General features: G+C 40.8%; 2 protein-coding genes, 1 long non-coding RNA gene and 1 pseudogene across 4 annotated transcripts in view; 2 read left to right on the top strand and 2 right to left on the bottom strand.

Annotated features, from left to right (window-relative positions):
- Nucleotides 1-2,002, top strand: part of vstm2l.S (V-set and transmembrane domain containing 2 like S homeolog) — a 30,595-nt gene extending 28,593 nt beyond the window's left edge. Inside the window, 1 exon segment of the mRNA NM_001096444.1 lies at nucleotides 132-2,002. Coding sequence (NP_001089913.1) covers nucleotides 132-404 — 273 coding nt within the window. The 3' untranslated portion in view covers nucleotides 405-2,002.
- Nucleotides 2,003-8,322: 6,320 nt separating this feature from the next.
- LOC108702748 lies at nucleotides 8,323-12,996 on the bottom strand. Of its 2 annotated transcripts, none has more exons than XR_005964662.1 (5): nucleotides 12,777-12,996; nucleotides 11,933-12,109; nucleotides 11,181-11,278; nucleotides 9,255-9,290; nucleotides 8,323-8,488 (listed from the first exon to the last, which is right to left on the bottom strand). It is a non-coding gene; the product is annotated as an uncharacterized LOC108702748 (long non-coding RNA). The 2 variants fall into 2 exon arrangements; XR_005964663.1 differs by having other exon boundaries at nucleotides 11,933-12,104.
- Nucleotides 12,997-13,469: 473 nt separating this feature from the next.
- LOC108702209 lies at nucleotides 13,470-15,845 on the bottom strand (annotated as a pseudogene).
- Nucleotides 15,846-17,206: 1,361 nt separating this feature from the next.
- The window catches only part of rprd1b.S (regulation of nuclear pre-mRNA domain containing 1B S homeolog), a 32,203-nt gene continuing 30,759 nt past the window's right edge, over nucleotides 17,207-18,650 (top strand). Inside the window, 1 exon segment of the mRNA NM_001095451.1 lies at nucleotides 17,207-17,364. Coding sequence (NP_001088920.1) covers nucleotides 17,214-17,364 — 151 coding nt within the window. The 5' untranslated portion in view covers nucleotides 17,207-17,213.

Below are 18,650 nucleotides of genomic sequence, written 5' to 3'. Positions count from 1 at the left end.
GGTTCATTTACATGAAGCAGGGTTTTACACATGAGCTGTTTTACTCAGTATCTTTTAATAGAGACCTACATTGTTTGAGGGGTATAGTTTTCCTTTAAATGAGACTACTTATTTCTCCCCACTCCATGCAGATTGTGAAAGTGTTTGGTAGTAATATCTCGCACAAGCTGCGTCTGTCCAGTGTGAAGCTCTCAGATGAGGGAACCTACGAGTGTCGTGTCCTAGATTACAGCGATGGGAAGGGACGTCAGCACAGAGTCAAAGCTTTCTTGCGAGTGGAGACTGAGATGGGCCGCCGCGGAATGATTGCCCACCGCCAGCAAGACACAGGTCCTCATCGCCATTTTCCTGGCAAAGAGCTTAAAAAGCAGGCAGCTATGCCTTGTGAGCAGTGCCAGTTGTAGACTGTTATGGGATCACTGTCCGACTGACAAATACACAAAAGAGTGCACGAGAGGCATCCCAGATTAAACACCTTAATCCCACCTCTTCTCTCACTCTCTTTCACTGGGGTGGCAAATGGACTGCTGTGACTTTATACCACCACCCACATCACTGCAAGATGCACCCCTTTCCTTACTAGGGACCAATCACAAGAGCCCGAACAGCAGCATAAAGTGAGGTTAAGGGGCAAATATCAGCTAACATTTTGGTAGTGGGTCAACATAATTTTACTCTGCAGAAAGAATCAATCCTAAACCCTATTTATTAAAGGGATTTATTAGTGTGGGTCAGTGTATAATAAACAGAGTGTTCAAAAGTGCTTCTATTATCATGGCCAAACTGCAAGCTTTCAGTTGTTTTCAAGGAAAACTAGATACTAGCCAAATAATAACTGAAAGGGTGTAGTATGGACATCCCACCTTGTATATTTTTTAGGTCCTGGAAAGAGCTATAGCTAAAACGAGGGAATATTTAATTACCAATTGTAGGCTCTCAAGACCACCCACCCATGTTCCCAAATGTCTCTGAAAGTTTGTATTCTGCACCCACTCAGCCACTGGTAATTCCATTTTATTTAATGCTGTTGTCTTGGATTATATTACGGCTCTCTTTTGTTAGATTCTGGGAAATTCGCTTTGGATATTCATTTATTCTGCTTTTCTCATTTGAGCACAAAAACATAAAAAAAGACTAAAATACAACTTTGGACATTACTAGTTTAAATATGTTATAATTGCCTTTGGATAATCAAGTGTGAATAACATTACAATGCTTTAATGTGTTATTAAGCTTTTTTGCTTCTCTGTGGGACTGCCTTCTATTCAATGATACGTCTTAGAACTTGCTCTCCGGCAACTTGCATCATTATTTTTGTAGCTAGTGTTTCCCCATCAGTTGACTGAGCACTAGCTGGAATGTGAATAGTCAGACAAATATTGCTTTACAGGGGCAGCAAACCAAAATTTGCACCTTCATTTAACTTAATATCCCACATGGAGTGAATAGTGTGCCCATAAGCAAGTGCATTCCCTAAAAGCTTTGCCATTCTCCATAGACTTCTATTTTCTAACACTAGATGGCGCCGTTTTCTAGAAGTCTATAGCGAATCAAAGCAATATGGCTGTCCCTACCCATATTTTTGAATACAAAAAGCTAAGCCTTGAAAAGTTCTGCATTTACAAAGCTATGATTTGTTTTGCTTTTTTGGTAACTATAAAAGGTTACTTCCCCTGAAATAGCAAGGACTACATTTGTGCAGTGTGAAGTATAGTAATGACACAAAACATCTGCAATGTATATGCTGTTGCTGCTGGAACAGACACTGCAGGGTTGGATTACCATTAACCAGCACAGGTATTTCTGCTGTGCAAATGGTAAACCAGCGCCTGCGTGCCTTTTGCTTAAGTGTTAATAGGGGACTACCCCACCCACCTTTGCCTGGAGATGTTGTCCCTTATTCACTGTCCTGGGGATAACTGTTCTTACTGTATAAACGGTCTCTGCAACGCCAGGAACTTTTCTGGTTGTAAATAAAGGTGACTGGTCACCCTGAAGTAAATGGTAGCGTCAGCAATTTTATACGTGGGGTAATATTAGATCACCAGCAGGAGGACTGAAAGAGAAGGGTCAATCATGTTCTATCAATTTTTTTTAATTTTATCAAAAAGTGTATTTAAAATTGTCCTTTCTTGGAACCAACTCTGTAGTCTGAGCTTCAGCTGAGAGCAGTTGAGGATATTTATAGCGCAACCAACTTCTGCCGATTTCTACAGCCAAATGCCGACACTCTATCAAAGATTTCAGGGTTAAGATCATCTGACCAGTTTTACTGCATGCATTGTGTGAATATTCATCATGGGCTCTAGATGCATAGGTATGAGAGAGGGATGGGGAAGTGTCAGCGGGCTCATCCATTGGTACAGCTATAGCCATACTATATCCTGGACAAGCCGTGCAAAAAAAAGGAAGGCGAGAGGAGAATCACTGAGTATAAAGGCCTGTTTTTTCATGGGCCACTATATATAATACAGTATCATGTGTGTGTGCTTTGCATTTTTGTGTCTCTTTGGAGATTGCAGTCTACCATGAAATGTTCAGAAGTCAAGCCAATTACAGTAATATAATAATGTACCCCCTACTATAATATATAATATATATTAAAAGTCGTTGAATAGTTCCATGGCCATAGAAAGGCACAAGGGAGTAGGATAGGTGTTTTTATATGCTGGTCATGAAAACAACTTCAGCTAAGGTCAATAACATGCAAGTGCTACAATAATGCAAGTGCTATCTTTCCGCATCTTTTGTTATATTGGTCATATGTTGTAAACCAACACATAGGGATAGTATAGTTCCACAGCCAGAAGAGTATGCCTTGAAGTGCCAGTGTGCACTATTGCAGTATCTAACAGCACAGGCACATGTCTATTTGTAGAAAATAAATATCTACTTGCATCTTTCAATTACAGAAAGGTAAATGTCAGAACCATCCTAGTATAAATTATGGAAACTTTTATAAACTGTCTACAACCAGTGATTATGGAATCAATAATCAATGGTGTGCAGCTAATGTTCACTTGATTCAGCAAAATAATATAGCACTGAAAGCTTCATGATACCATGAAATAATTCAGATTTGATTATGGAGGATAATTACGGACCGGAAACCAATGTAGGAAATAAAGGCTAACATGCACATTTACAGAAAGTAGAACTACTTTTCATACAGATATAGTAAAGTACAGCAGAGAAAATGTTCCTTTGTGTGGAATAGAAGAGCCAGAGGTGCATAGCAGCCATTAACTTATGTATGCTGTCAGATCTCTGTGTACTCTGCATGAAGCAATAGCCTCTGGTATTTTATGTGTGGTAATCCCCTCAGGTCTTTGTGTAAATAAGAAAACACCCTCAGGTCTGTGAGCATGAGAAGGCATGGTCGGACATTGTAAATAGAATACTAAAGCAGCGTGTTTCAAAGTGGTGTTTTATATTGCACTACAGAGCTCACTTTAGAGCTGTACAGTGTGCTATAGACTAGTATGTTACCTTATTGCTGCCTCCTGCAGTTTCTTTGGCTGGATCTCAGATACAGCATACATGACTCTATCACCTCCAAAAGATCGCGGCCACCTGTAGGAAAACTCTGTCACTGTAGCACAAAGTACTTGCAAGGATGTTTTTCAGTGTAGAGCAATTAGACCTGTGTTGCCGCAGATAATGATTGCCCAGCCCCAGCTATGCAGTTAGTCTGCATCACAACTATGGCAAACTACCGAAAACAGACACCAAATATGGATGTTTCTCCCACATATGTTCAGTCTCTGGTGTGAGGTTTAAAAGGCGAGATGCAGTTAATTTGTATAAGGGTTTGTATTTTTCTTTAAAGCCCATGATAAAATGTGATGAAGTAAGTACAGGTACAACACTATCCATCCTTCTCCTTTGCTGAGGTGAAAAAGCCCTTGTACGTACACATCAGACATACCTGAAAGGCTCGCAGCAGTATGAGTGCCTCAACTGTAATTGTCTCTTTACCAGGCAGGGCCAGATCTTGTGAGCAAGAGGCAGAAGCACACTCTCCTGTGTTTGCAGTGACAGCAGGGAAAGCCGCAGGGTGTCTAGAGCCTGAGAACACGGCACAGTTATAGAAACACGCATAGTTATAGAAACACACACATCCGTACTCTGCTGTGAGTTTAGAGTGATTAATTTTCAGCATGAAATATTGGTCTGATAAAAGGAACTCCCAAAATATATACTGCCTCTAAAAATCTAGTGCAAGCCATTAAGTCCCTTCAGCGTGAATAACAGGCATACGTCATTAAATGACAACCTATTTTATCCATTAGTCTGAGGGATAGGGGCTCCAACCCTTTTATTACATCATCTCCTCTTTGACATCACCACAAACATCATGGACCCTGATTCACCTTACTAATTGCCTTCTCTATCACTCCAATATCCTTGCACACCAGAGGCAGGTTGCTTAGATTACATTTTTTTTTTTTGATTTCACTAGTTTTCAATAGTAAACGTGCCTTTGTTTTCTCACCTGCATACGGATCTGTGGGAGAGAAAGAGAGTGCATTTCTCGCCCACTTCTTTGGAGATCTGGATATGAGTGGGTATTTGTCTTGGGCTCGGAAGGCACATGTCACGGTCGGCACCCAACACCAGAACAAATGCCAAGCACCCTGGTCTCGGCTCGGGAGGAGCCCTCAGCTACTTGGATGCCACAAGGACTTAAACAAAAGGTGCAAGGCTAGAGTTTCTGGATAAGCAGAGGGGCACGACTGTTAGCAAAGTCTTTGGGCAGAAGGTCATGGTACAAGGTGTTAGACGGAATTGTAGTCGGAACAGGCCGGGTCGAGGCAGGCAGAAAGAAAGAGTAAACAAATCAGGCCGGGTATGGCAGCGTTCAAAGAGAGGTCAGGCAGGCAAGGGTCAAAACTGGGAGATCAATCAGAAGGATTTAGCAGAAGGGGTAGTCGAATTCAGGCAATGGATCAGGATACAGAGGTCAGGCAGGGGTCACAACAGGTAGTCAGAATCAAGTTCAGAATCAGAATAGCAAAAAGCTAACAGCACCAGGAACAAACCTATAACGGGCAATGAGAACCAGGGTGATGGGCCTTTAAATATCTGAATTTTCGCGTGCATGCGTCTATAAAGCACCACCTTAACAAACTGGCGCATGAGGAAGTAGACGCGGCGGGCCGGCAGGCGTCCCCCCACTAGACCTCCAGGGTAAGCTGTTACAGCACATCTGCAAGACACAAAGCCCACCTGAATTACAGTGTTAACATGGGCCATTCCTTTATGTGAATGCAGTTCAGTAGATAATAAAGACAAGCGCTAGTTAATCAACACTGGCCATACACGGGCAGATTTTGTTGCTGCTCTGTGAACAATCTTACTGGGAAAACGATCATTTGAATGGACAATTCCACCATTTATGGTAAACGATATTTGAGGAGACTTTCATTGTATCTTTGTTGCGTAGGCTACAAGATCTAACATATGATCAATGGCTGTTCCTTTGTTTACTTTCGCAAGAGTCATATGTAGTGATTATCTGACTGTCCCATCCACTGACCGATTCACAATGAAAATTTTTAAAACTGTTGGGATGATTTTGTCGGAACAATATGATTGTTTTCACCCCATCAATGTAACTATAAGTAGACTATTTTACCGGATTGTGCTAAAATCCCATACCTCTCTGTTAAAATCAGGTGTTAATGAAAGCAGCTGCTTGAGAATACTATGTGAAAATAAAGAACTCATCCATCTCAATTTTTTTTTTTTGCACCAGAACTTACTTGCCACTTGGTGTGTCAGTGTCATTTACACACGGGGAAGAGAGTGAGGAGGAGGTAACAAACTTTAGGGGGTACACTGAAGGGATAGACAAGTACTGTCTACGTACAACACATTTATAGAAGGGCTGGGAGCACGATAGGCACATAAAGAGGGTTGAAATAATAAAGATCACACAATAACAAAACACAAGAACACCCAGGTGAGTGATGCAACACAATACGGGTAATAGTAAAACCTCACAGGACAAATTACACAAGTTAATCGATATGAGGGATAAGGGTCACTCAATTGTACAATGTAACAAAGGGAAACAAACACAACGGAGGGAAGGGGTGGGGCACGGATATAGTTAAATCACTGAAAACCCTGGAAGACTGCTATTCGCCACACTCGCCTGAGATGCCCCCAGGAGTCATGATATCTTGGAAATGTTTAGGGGTAACAGTGGTATGAAATGTAAGATCTCTTAGATCTTTTCTTTCCTTCTTTCCTTTACGAGGGGGGACAAGGGAGGGTAGCAGTGAAATAGTTTAGCAATAAGATCAAAGGTCGAGGAAAAAGCTAGAATAATATGGAAAATTAGGGAAAAAAAAAAACAGGGAGTAAAAGGTTAAGCTCTGGCAAGCAACCCAACCAGGTTTAGGTTCATCTAGAATAAGATCTTGGCTATCTCTGGAAGGAGACAGCAAAAATTGCAGCTATAACTCCCCACATAATTGCGCCTAGGCGCACCTAGCCACCCATGGGGAACAGCAAGAGGATATTTCCTCTATAAGTCTGAGGCGGCATATTGATCTCCCACCATGCAAGTGGGATATCTCATCTTTCTTATTTTCTTTATTTGTTCTTCTTACATCTTATTTTTTGTTTTTTCTCTTTGGGGCCCTAGGCTAAATCTTTCTTTCTTGATGGATCATAATTTTTTTAGAGTAGACAATATAGGACAAGAGGGAAAAAACAACAGGGTACACGATATAACAAGGTATCCTAAAAGGGAATGTGCTCAATTGTAAGTTATAATGTAAATGGGTTGAATGAACCGGTTAAAGGGGACCTGTCACCCTAAGAAATAATTTCAAATTATTTTCTATCATGTTAGTTGAGCAAAATAAACTTTACTTACACTGTATTTATTATTTAAATTTTGTTTCCTTCTGTCTTGGAATTATACAATCACAGCAAGCAGGCAGCTGCCATTTTGTGGACACGGTTATTAAGGGAAATTGTGTATCACCCCAAAATCTTGTGTATGAACCAGAATGAGGGACCTAATGTCCATGTGCAGTGCCCTACACAATTATAGAGCCTGAGGAGGGAAGGGGGAATGTGAGGAGAACAGTGACATGTAGGAAGTGCTGAATGGAAAGTGAAAGTAATTGACTGCCCCTCCTCTATGCCACGGGCATAGAGGAGGGGCAGGTAATATTTGATTGACAGTTTAGATATTTAAACACCTTTATAACAGGTATGGATGTTTTAATGAAATTTTTTTTTTGTGGTTTCATATTTAATTTGCAAAGGACTTTCATTATGCAGTTTTTTATGTGTAGGTGACAGGTCCACTTTAAGAGAAGTCAAATCCTTAATACCTGTAAAAAACTTCAGGCACATATAATATTGTTGCAAGAAACTCACTTTAAAGAGGGACATACCCCAAGGATAATGGACAGACACTATACACAGGTTTATTATAGTAACAACCTCGAGAAGAAAGCAACAGGAGTTTTGATAATGATCCATAAAGATCTACCATTTGTAATTCAAGAGAAGAAAGTAGATAAGGAAGGCAGATACATCATAGTAAAGGGGAACCTAGGGGCTTTCAAGCTTACGATAGCTAATGTGTACGCAGGCACGTTTCAGGGGCTGCTGCCGCCTGAGGCAGCAGCCCCAATGCCGCCCCTCCTCCTGCTCCGCTCTTCTAACTACAGCGTCGGAGCGGGTGGAGGAGGGGCCGCATCGCTAGTGCAGTGAGCGCTATTGCGCTCGCTGCGCTAGAAGAGCCGAATTTCCGTTTTAAAAAACGGAAATTTTGCTCTTAAAGTTACCAGAGGCGGCTTTTTGCCGCCCCTGGTAACTGGCCGCTCCGTGCCGCCTGAGGCAAGATTCTCACCTTGCCTCATGGCCGGAGCGGCCCTGTGTGTACGTGCCTAACACAGCACAGGTAAATTTTTTAAAGAAATTTTTAGAAGAGTTAACTAATTTTAAAGAAGGGGTAGTAATAATGGGAGGGGATCTTAACTTGATGTTTAACCCATTATTGGACTCTTCCAATGGGAAAAGCCATATATCCTATAAGGGGATAAAAAGTATAAAAAAAAAATTGGAAGAGATATGTTTGGTTGATACGTGGAGAGTCCAACACCCGAAAGATAAAGATTACACACATTTTTCAAAAAAGTATAAGGTCTACACGCGGATAGACTATTTATTTGTTTCACAAAGGGGGCTCAACTGGGTCACAGAGGCTAAAATTGTAACAAATTTGTTCTCAGATCACTACCCAATTTTATTAAAGCTGAATATACCTCAAATAAACGACAAAGAATACACATGGAGGTTTAACGATTTAATGTTACATAAAAAAGACACCAAGAATAAAATAAGGGATATGTTACAACAAATATTAAAAGAGAATTCAGGACCAGAGGTTAGTGTGGCGACACTGTGGGAAACCAAAAAATGTGTGCTCAGAGGTCAGTTGATAGCTCTTGGCAGTAATCTAAAGAAAGAAAAAGAGAAACAAATTAATAATTTACTTAAAGAGATTTCGAACTTGGAACAGATACATAAAATAAAAATAACAGAGGATATACTAGAGCAGCTAGAAAAGAAAAGAATACAACTGAAAGCAATACTAGATCAGGGTTCATACAAAGCATACATGAACAGCAAACAGAAAGGATACGAACTGGGGGATAAATGTAACAAATACTTTGCTCAAAGATTGAAAAAAATGAATAGTGCTACTCATATTACAGCAATAAAAGGCAAGGATCAAAAGATTTATTATGATACACAAAACATTGTCAAAACATTTCAGCAGTACTATCAAACATTATATAGATTACAGGGAGGGGTTGACCATAAAGACAAATTGGAGGAAATGGATAAATTTATAGAGGAAGCACAATTACCATTTTTAGAAGCGAAAGATAGAAATATACTGGACCTACCTTTCACACCTCAAGAAATAAGCGATACCATAGATTAGTTGGCCGTGGAAAAGAGTCCCGGACCAGATGGTTTTAGTGCATTGTATTATAAAACGTATAAAACAGAATTAATACCCTTGATGTGTTCTTATTATAATACAATTGATAGATTATGTGGGTTTCATAAACAGGCAAAAGAAGCTAACATCACTATTATCCCAAAAGAGGGGAAAGATCCCCAGTCTTGTGAAAGTTACAGGCCAATCTCCCTAATAAACATAGATTTAAAAATATACGCTAAAATAATAGCAAACCGAATGAAAAAATACTTACTGGATTTAATACATGATGACCAGGCTGGGTTTATACCTAAAAGGGAGGGAAAAGACAATATTTATAAAATTTTATCATTATTGAAAATTGGGCAAATGAACGGGCACAAAGTACAAGCTCCAACAATACTTGTTACAACTGATGCTGAAAAAGCATTTGATAGAGTGGGATGGCCATTCTTGGAAAAAGTTTTGAGGGGATTTGGAATAGGGGAGACCACAATAAATCGCATTTTAGCTCTTTATAAAGATCCATATGCAAGAGTTAAAGTGAATGGTAAACTATCTGACCCAATATATATCTGTAATGGAACCAGGCAGGGCTGTCCGCTATCACCATTGCTATTTGTCTTGGTAATTGAGACACTATTGTCACACATCAGATTGGAGGCGAAGATAGAGGTAATGAAGTTCGAAGAGAAAGAATATAAGACAATAGCTTTCGCCGATGATATGCTAATTTTTGTCTCAAATCCGATGTCCTCCCTACCCAGCCTCTTATCACTTATAGAATATTTTGGAACCCTATCAAACTTTAAGGTTAACCTCACAAAATCTAAAATTTTGAACATTAATACCCCAGAAAGTATAATGGATAGTCTAACAGACAACTTTCCTTTTAAAAAGGCAAACCACAGTATCAAATACTTGGGTGTTAATATAACTCCAAATATGTCCGATTTATATAACAGCAATTTTGTCCCCTTATTGACAATACTACAGGAGAAGGTTAATAAATGGAATAAAATAAACTTATCATGGATGGGGAGAGTACAAGCATTGAAAATGTTCTTGATGCCTAAACTGAATTATTACTTACAAGTTCTGCCAATTAGTCTACCAGCTGTTTTTTTTAAGAAAATTAAATCCCTATTTATAAAATTTATTTGGAACGGCAAACAGGCAAGGATTCAATATAAACAATTAATATTACCAATACATAGAGGAGGGTTAGCTATCCCAGACGCCTGGTTATATTACATTTCAATTCATTTAACACGTATTAAACAATGGGCAGGTGAAGAAAGGAAGAAAGAGTGGGCAGTGTTAGAACATCAGTGGGCAGGGATACCTCTGTTAAATTATTTATGGTGTGAGTCCAAAGGTATACCAGACAAGGTGAAAGCCCACCCTTTAATATCTCCCTCACTTAGGATTTGGTACAGCAATAGAACAAAGTTGAATTTGACTAAAAGGCCCTATATACTACAACCCTTAATACACAACATTTCTTTTATACCTAGCCTGGAGAGTGGCGCATTTGGGAATTGGCGGGTACTTGAGGGGAGACCAACTAGAATCAGCGATTTCTTGGACAATAATAAATTGATTCCATTAAATGAAATTCAGAATAAATGGGGAAAACATGTTAGAGATGCATGGAACTACTGCCAATTGCAAAATTATACTTATAAATTTAAAGAGGAAGAATGGGATAGAGACTTGACCAAATGGGAAAAATTACTGGAAAGTAAAGAGGTCCCTAATAAAGTAATATCAATTACATATAAACTCTTATTATCAAATATCTCTCTGGGCAAAGACACAGCTCTTAGGGAATGGGAAAAAGATTTGGATATTAAGATCCCCTCTGAGATGTGGAACAAGATCTTGTTACAAGCCCACAAATCATCTAGAGCTGTAAGAGTGAGGGAAATGAATTTCAAAATAATTACTAGATGGCACCTTACTCCAACTAGGTTGAATAAGATGTTTCCTGTACTCACAGATTTATGTTGGAGATGCGGCAAGGAGAGGGGGACACATACGCACATATGGTGTAAATGTAAAGAATTGCAAGATTATTGGGGTAAAATCCTTAAAGAATAAAAGAAATAACTAACACCAATCTGTCGTTAGATGATGCCCCCTCGATTTTGCTAAGCTTTGATACAGATAAAAAGGGTTTATTAAAGGACCCACTTACCTTACACTTGCTGGATGCGGCTAGGTCAATAATCCCTAGACACTGGAAGCAGAAGGGCCCACTAAGTAGCATGGAATGGCAGCAGGTGGTAAAGCACACTAGAAAAATGGAAGAAATAACATATATTATCCATAATAAGAGCACTACATATTGGGATATCTGGGGACCATGGGTTAGTTATATAAATAAATCGAGTTAAAAGGGATGTCAATCAGAATAGGAATAAAGGGAGGTTCCTTAGCAGTATAGACAGGAACGCATCGGGAAATGGGTAAGGGAGGCAGCCGAAATAATAAAGGTAGTAACCGGTCCAAGCAACCCCGAAGGCTTGAGAGATGGTCTGCGGGTGATGCAGCGGACGCCAGATGTACCCAGTTGCGAGATAGCCAGGGTCCTACATATTCTTATTCTACTCTATCCTACTTTTTCTTTTTCTTTTTTATGTGTTATCTGTTTATTTTTGTGGTATTGTATTATTTTTGTAAAAATTGTTAAAATAAAAAAAAAAAAAAAAGAAATTACTTGCCACTTGAATGTTTCCTGTTGATTAATGGTTTACTCGAGGTATGTAGTGGTGTAAATTACTGCATAAAATCCACTGTTTAGGTAAAATAAAACACATACCAAGACAAATTATTTGACATACCTTTTTACACCATTATTCTGGCATTAATCATTTTAAAGAGTATAAGTAAGCCTCGTAGTGTTAGGGTTGTTAATTAGCTGACTCAAATTAAATGTGTTCATATTACCTTTGTCATATTTTCAGAGCTCTTCATTCTCCTCTTGTAACTCTCCCCTTGCCAGCTGCTGCTGTTTTATATGATCCTGAAGTAATTCCTTTATTTCCTGAACCAAGATACCAACATTGGGCTGTCCTTGACTCAACTGTGGCACCACAGGTTTGTCCTCTAGAGGATACCACTGTCCTACAGACAAATACAGAATTAATGTATGTAGAAAAAAAAGGCGAGGGTTAAAGCTGCATAAACACAGTCTGAAATTCCAAAAATTGACAGATATTTATTGTTTTAACCAGGCATGATTCTTAGATTAAGAGAAAACCATGATAGGCTGACTCAGTCCATTTCATATCCCCCACCCAGAGTCATTTATGGAGTTTGGGACTTAAATTTCCAGATAATCTAAGCATGGAAAGCAGAGGGATTGCACGTCCAATAATCTATCACTTCAACATGGAAAAAAGTGAAGAAGGTATTGAATAACTGGTCTATGAGTTAGAGGCAGCATATAGTGCACTGACATAGGTTTAAAAAAGACGTATGTTGATCAAGACAACCTTTTATGTCTATATAAAACCTACCTAACTGCCAATTTGCCTCAGGAAATTCCTTTCTGTCTCCAAGATGACCAGACCCTGGATCAAAGCGATATTTTCCATAAACCTATATTTTTTTCTCTTACTAAAAAGCCATCCAGTCCCTTCTTGAAGCTATCTAAAGTATCTGCCAGTACAAGTGATCCTGGGGGAGGCAAGGTAAGTAACACACAGAAGACACTTCTGCAGCTTTAAATCAGTTATATTTGATTTGATGCTTATCACGGAGTCGTATTATAATAACAACATGGTCTCACCTGGACCACCAACACTGTCTCCATCACCAAAAAGGCTCAGCAGCGTCTTCACTTCCCGAGACGACTGAAACAGGCCAGCCTTGTGCCTTCCATCCTCACAGTGTTCTACAGGGGCACCATAGAGTGCGTCCTGACGAGCTGCATCTCCATCTGATCAGTAGTGCCAGCGCTGCTGACCGGAAAAGTCTACAGCGGACTGTCAGGGCAGCTGACAACATCATTGGAGTGGCTCTTCCATCACTGCAAGACATCTTCCACAAGTGCTGTGCAAGAAAGGCCTCCTGCATTGCAATGGACTCCACACACCCCTCACACTGACTGTTCACGCTGCTCCCATCCGGCAGACGCTTTCGCAGCATTAAAGCCCGAACAACCAGGCTGCTCGAAAGCTTTTTTCCACAAGCGATCAGACTCCTTAACTCACTGCCTGCCCTCCCACTACATTCCACATACCTCCCAACATTTTGGAAGTAAAAAGAGGGACAAAAAGTTTTTTGACCACACCCCTTTCTGTGGCCACACCCCCTAATTACCATGTTTGTTTTACAAAATTTGGCAGGTTATGAAAGTTTGAAAATATTTCTCCTTATCTAAACTGTGTTTTTGTGTCTCAAAATTGTTACAAAGTATCTTATTTGCACCTGTGGCTGTTCTGGGCTCTCTGCTAAAAGCCAATTAAGTGAGAAACTTTGTTTCTTTTTCTGGCTGTTCAGAGCATAGAAAAGAGGGACTTTCCAGTACAAATGAGGGACTGCGGGTTGAGCTGTCAAAAGACGGACTGTCCCTCCGAAAAAGGGACAGTTGGGAGGTATGCATTCCAGAGACACCTGAACTGAACTTTGTTTCACACTTCTGTACTTTACACACCTGGACTACCTCAGAGACACTCTGATCTTACTTTTACTTAAATTGTTCTCCTGCTGACAAAGCACTGTTGACACTTTTTTGCACACATTACATCTACATTTGCATTGTTGCTACTTTTCACAAACCTTGTAGATTACTTGTCCAGACTCCTTTAATACATAATCTACTGTTAATTTATTTGCACAATTCTAAAGGTTTGCACATGTATATATCCAATATCTGCCAATATATTGCTCATTTCAAATGTTTACATATTTATTGTGTATTCTATGTGCTTTTTTGTGATCTGTACTAGCTGGAGCCACGTCGTCTCGTCTCACTGTGTATTCGTAAATTGCTCAGATGACAATAAAGTTTACTTTGACTTTGATGTTATTACAAGTAGTCAGTTAAGAATCTGAGTAGGCCGGGGGACGAAAGAAAACCCATGGATAGTGATATGCAGCTGGCGAGCCTCCAACTGGCCAAGAAGTGTTCGCATCCAGTCAACTGCTAATGATCTATCTAGCTGAATCAGCCTGATCTAACTAACCATCTTTTAGTTCTGTTGGTATATGCTGATGGGTAAAGGATTTCTGGTTTTCCAAATTTCCATTCCACAAGGTAATAACCTTTTATACAATCACCAATGTCAAGACTGTGATAGCCTTTAAAATTGCTGACTGTGGCAGGGATATAGACCAAATACAATGAGCAGAACTTCTTAGCTCACTGTCCATTATTATGTAAGCCATGAATCTGTTAACATATCAGATCTCAAATCTTTTTTTTTTGAAGTTACAAATCAATTGATAGTTCCAGTTCTTCACACTGATGCTATGTTGTCCATTCACTGACATTGTACAGATCTAGCAACTCAAAAGCCGCTATGGGAGTCAGAAAAAATTCTCAGAGAGCATCAATGCATTATTTAAAGAGACTGCAAATCTGGGTGCTGGCAGATACAGTCTTCTTTGGGTGTCAGATATTGACACCCAGAGAAGACTCATTTCCTGGAATAGTTATCCCCAGGTTTCTATCCTTTCAATCACATATAAGGGCTAATGAAAATTTAGAACATTGAGCTCCTTTTATATTCACTAATCGATAAGAGATGCTGTTCTTCAACCTTCGGATATGTTTTGTGTCCACATTGCGAATATGACTATTCTAAACGTCACAGTAAACCAATGCCTTGCTCAAAAGCACCCTGCCACTAAAAAGGTTTACAATAAAGTGTCATCAGTCATATTTACCTAAGTGATCAACTAGTGAATTCAGCACTGGCCGTAGAATCTGGATGCCATTTTCACAAGATTGGTCCAATGCGGACAGCAAATCTTGAACAAGTTCCCCAAGCAAAGGCAGAAGGCTGGGGCCAGAGTTTTGCAGCATTGCTTGTAGCACACACCGAGGGCCCCCATACTTCCACCAAAGGTGCCTCAGTCCAACCAAGACCTCACTTGCTAAGTAGTCTGCATTGGCCTCAATCAGCTGGCTAACATCTTGGTATCCACAAGCCAGGCTGACTTCCCCCATGGCCACCATGGCTGCCCCACTGACCATCGGTGATTGGTCTCCAGCTTTCTCCAGCAATGGATACAGTGCTGATACCGTATGAGCAACTGACAAAAGGAAATTCCTAATACTTGTGCAAAGGGAAATGCCCTCCAACTGAAGGCAAAGCTTCCAAGCGTTGACACTCATATCACGGAGGGTAGGCTTGGAAGAAGAGCCAAGGCTGAGTAATGCCAACTGATTCCCTAAGTCATGACTGCTCTGACAGGCATACAGATGCCATTTAACTGGATCTATGTACTCTTCCAGAAGAGGGCGTACAATATCAAGTAGCTCACTTACATCCAGTACCCTACTACTCCCATCAAGTACTTCCACTTTAATTCCAGCTGCACCAACACTAGCTGATGTAGCACAATTATGACAGGCAACCTTTGTGCTCTGTACAGTCCTAGGAAATAGTCTGTAAGTAAGCAAAGGTCTCCATCATAACCCTCTAAAGAGGCGAAGGTTTTCTTGCTGAAATGCAAAAAGTGTGGGCTTTGCTGCTGAATGGGAGCAACAGCGGATAGGAGGCGAGACTCCCCACTTTAACTGAGCACGAACCTAGCTACAAAGTTTGCATAAGAGCAGCAGAGAGGCTTGTAGATGAGCATGGGAGTGCAAGGTTAATGTGAGCCTAGGGCCCAGTAACTAAATGCAACCTATTAGAAGTCATCCTGAGAATTGAGCACTCTAGGAAGCACTGTTTTGGAAGGACTTGAACCAATTTAACCTCTGACAGTCTTACTTTCCAGTGGGGATCAGATGTGCAGTGCTATGTGATTTTTGACAGATGAACTGAGAGTCAACCAGCAGTCTGTTTGACCCAGGCCTTATCCCTGTGCACAAGAAGCTCTGCTACCCGCCCTGATAACCCTTGGACAGAAGGTTTTTTTCTCAGCCACCTTATATAGCATTGGAAGGATATCTGCACAGGAGTAGCAAAGCAAAGAGCACACGGCACAGACAACACTAAGTTTCAGTTCCTCAGAGACTGGCTCTGTTTTATCAGGAGGAAGGCAGCTGCAGAGCTCACTGAACATCTCCTGTAGAGTGTCTGGTTTTTTAGACATTTGAGCGAGAGGCAGCGGCGGTTCAGGTGAAGAAGCCGCCTGAGGCGGCTCCTCAAAATGCAGCCCCCCTCGCTGGCTTACCCATCTGCAGGGGAGGCATCGGAGGCAGGAACACTAGTACGGCAACTGCACTCTCCCGCACTAGTAAAGCCAAATTTCTGGTTTCAAAACCGGAAATTCGGCTCTTAAAAATACAGGAGCTCCTTTTTGCCGCCCCTGGAAATGTATATGGCGCTGAGGCGAGAGGAGAGGGGAAATACAGTCCAAAACAGCCTGCACACATCTTCTTGTCCCTCTTTCTGTTTCCAACATGTTGGGAGGTATGATTTTAAATACGGACCACAACAAAAAAGCAATCCTGAAGCCAAAAATTTGTAAATGCAGCTCACAGTACAGGGAAGGCATTGCTTTTAATACAGGTGTGGGATCCATTATCTGGAAACCCATTATCCAGAAAGCTCTGAATTATGGAAAGGCCATCACCCATAGACTCCATTTTTAGCCAAAAATTCCAAAATTTCACAAATGAGTTCCGTCGCTGTAATAATAAAACAGTAGCTTCTACTTGATCCAAGCTAAGATATAATTCAGCCTTACTGGAAGCAAAACCAGCCTATTTAATGTTTAGATGATTTTCTGGTAGACTTTCGGTAAGACCCAAATTATGGAAAGATGTTATCTGGGGAACCCCAAGTACCGAGCACTCTGGATAACAGGTCCCATACCTGTACGGTTGCTTAGTTTCAGCAAGTCCTTCTAATATGAATATTAGACTTGCTTATACTGCAACATTTAGGAGGGTTTCACGTGCGGAAGTGACGTGCAAAAAGTGCGCTGGTTTGCCTAGGCAACGCGTCTCTCTCTCTGTTCCACCACACGTGACGCGCGGTGCTGGGGTGAGAGGTGAGAGGTGAGGCAGCCATCTTGTTCTGGGCTGGGGGGGGGGACTCGGGTAAACATGGCGTCATTTACCGAACCGGCCCTGGAAAAGAAGCTGTCGGAGCTGAGCAACTCGCAGCAAAGTGTCCAGACGTTGTCGCTGTGGCTGATCCATCACCGAAAACACGCGGCGACTATAGTGACGGTCTGGCAGAAGGAACTCAGGAAAGGTAACCATGCCTGTGGCCCTCAGAGCTGCAATATCTCCTGACTGAAACAGGAAGTCTTTATGCGAGCCTACTTCTGGGTGTTTCCCTACAGCTCTGCATTGTACGTGTGGGTGCTGCCATGTTGCTTATCCGTGTACGTCTGCTCATTTATAAATCCATGTAATGAATGAGTGAATTTGTGAGTGTAGAATCCTATGTTGGAAAAAAAAGAAGTGTTCTACATGTAAGTGTGCCTCTCATTGGGGTGTAACTATTGCAGCAGGTGAGAGTCCAGTGATTATGGAGGGCTCAGGGCTCAGTGGAAGTTTTAATTGATGTGCAGTTTCACTTAAAGGGGTTGTTTACCTTTGAGATATTTTTGAGTGTGATGTAGAGAGTGATATTCTGAGATCATTTGCAATTTGTTCTAATTTTTTTTGTTTTTGAGCTTTTTGTCCAGCAGCTCTCCAGTTTGCAATTTCAGCAATCGGGTTGCTAGGGTCCAAATTACCCTAGCAACCATGCATTTATTTAAAAAAGAGACTGAAATATGAATAGGGGAGGCCTGAATAGAAAGATGAGTAATAAAAAGTAGCAATAACAAATCATTTTGTAGCCTTATGGAGCATTTGTTTCTTGTGTCAGTGACCCCCATTTGAAAACTGGAAAGAGTCAGAAGAAAAAGGCAAATCATTCAGAAACGAAAAATAATAAAAAATAATGAAGACTAATTGAAAAGTTTCTTAGAATTGGCCATTCTATAACATACTAAAAGTTAACTTCAAGGTGAACCACCCCTTTAAGTAGGTCCTTTTTTGAGGAGCCCTCAAAAAAGATTTTAGCATGGGGCCCTGTAACTTCTCTTTGCTGGCTGCTCAGATGTCTAGCATGCCTTGACAATATGGTTTTAGATTGTAAGCTCTTTTGGCCGTGTATCAATTTGATTTTTTTTTGTAATTCTGTATGTTATGTCTAAACACACATTTATTGTATGGGACCTGTTATCTAGAATGATTGAGATCTGGTCTTCTCCGGATAATGGATCTTTCTGTAATTTGGAACGTTATGCTTTGGGGTAAGGCCACACGAGGAGATTCGGGGAGATTTTGTCGCCTGACGACTAATCGCCTCGTCTTTTGAGCGACTATATCCCCAAACTGCCTCAGCGTTTTTCCCCATAGGCTACAATGAAAAGTCGCGCTAATGCACACGCGGCGATGCGTTTTCTATAGTCGCCCAAGTTGCCTCACTGAGGCAACTTTGGGCGACTATTGAAAACGCATAGTCTCTCAAAAGACGAGGCGATT

The sequence above is a fragment of the Xenopus laevis genome, chromosome 9_10S (genome assembly GCF_017654675.1).
Source record: "Xenopus laevis strain J_2021 chromosome 9_10S, Xenopus_laevis_v10.1, whole genome shotgun sequence".
Classification (NCBI taxonomy): Eukaryota; Metazoa; Chordata; class Amphibia; order Anura; family Pipidae; genus Xenopus; species Xenopus laevis.
The sequence above is the reverse complement of the archived record's forward strand: the minus strand, read 5'-3'. Positions and strand labels throughout refer to the sequence as shown.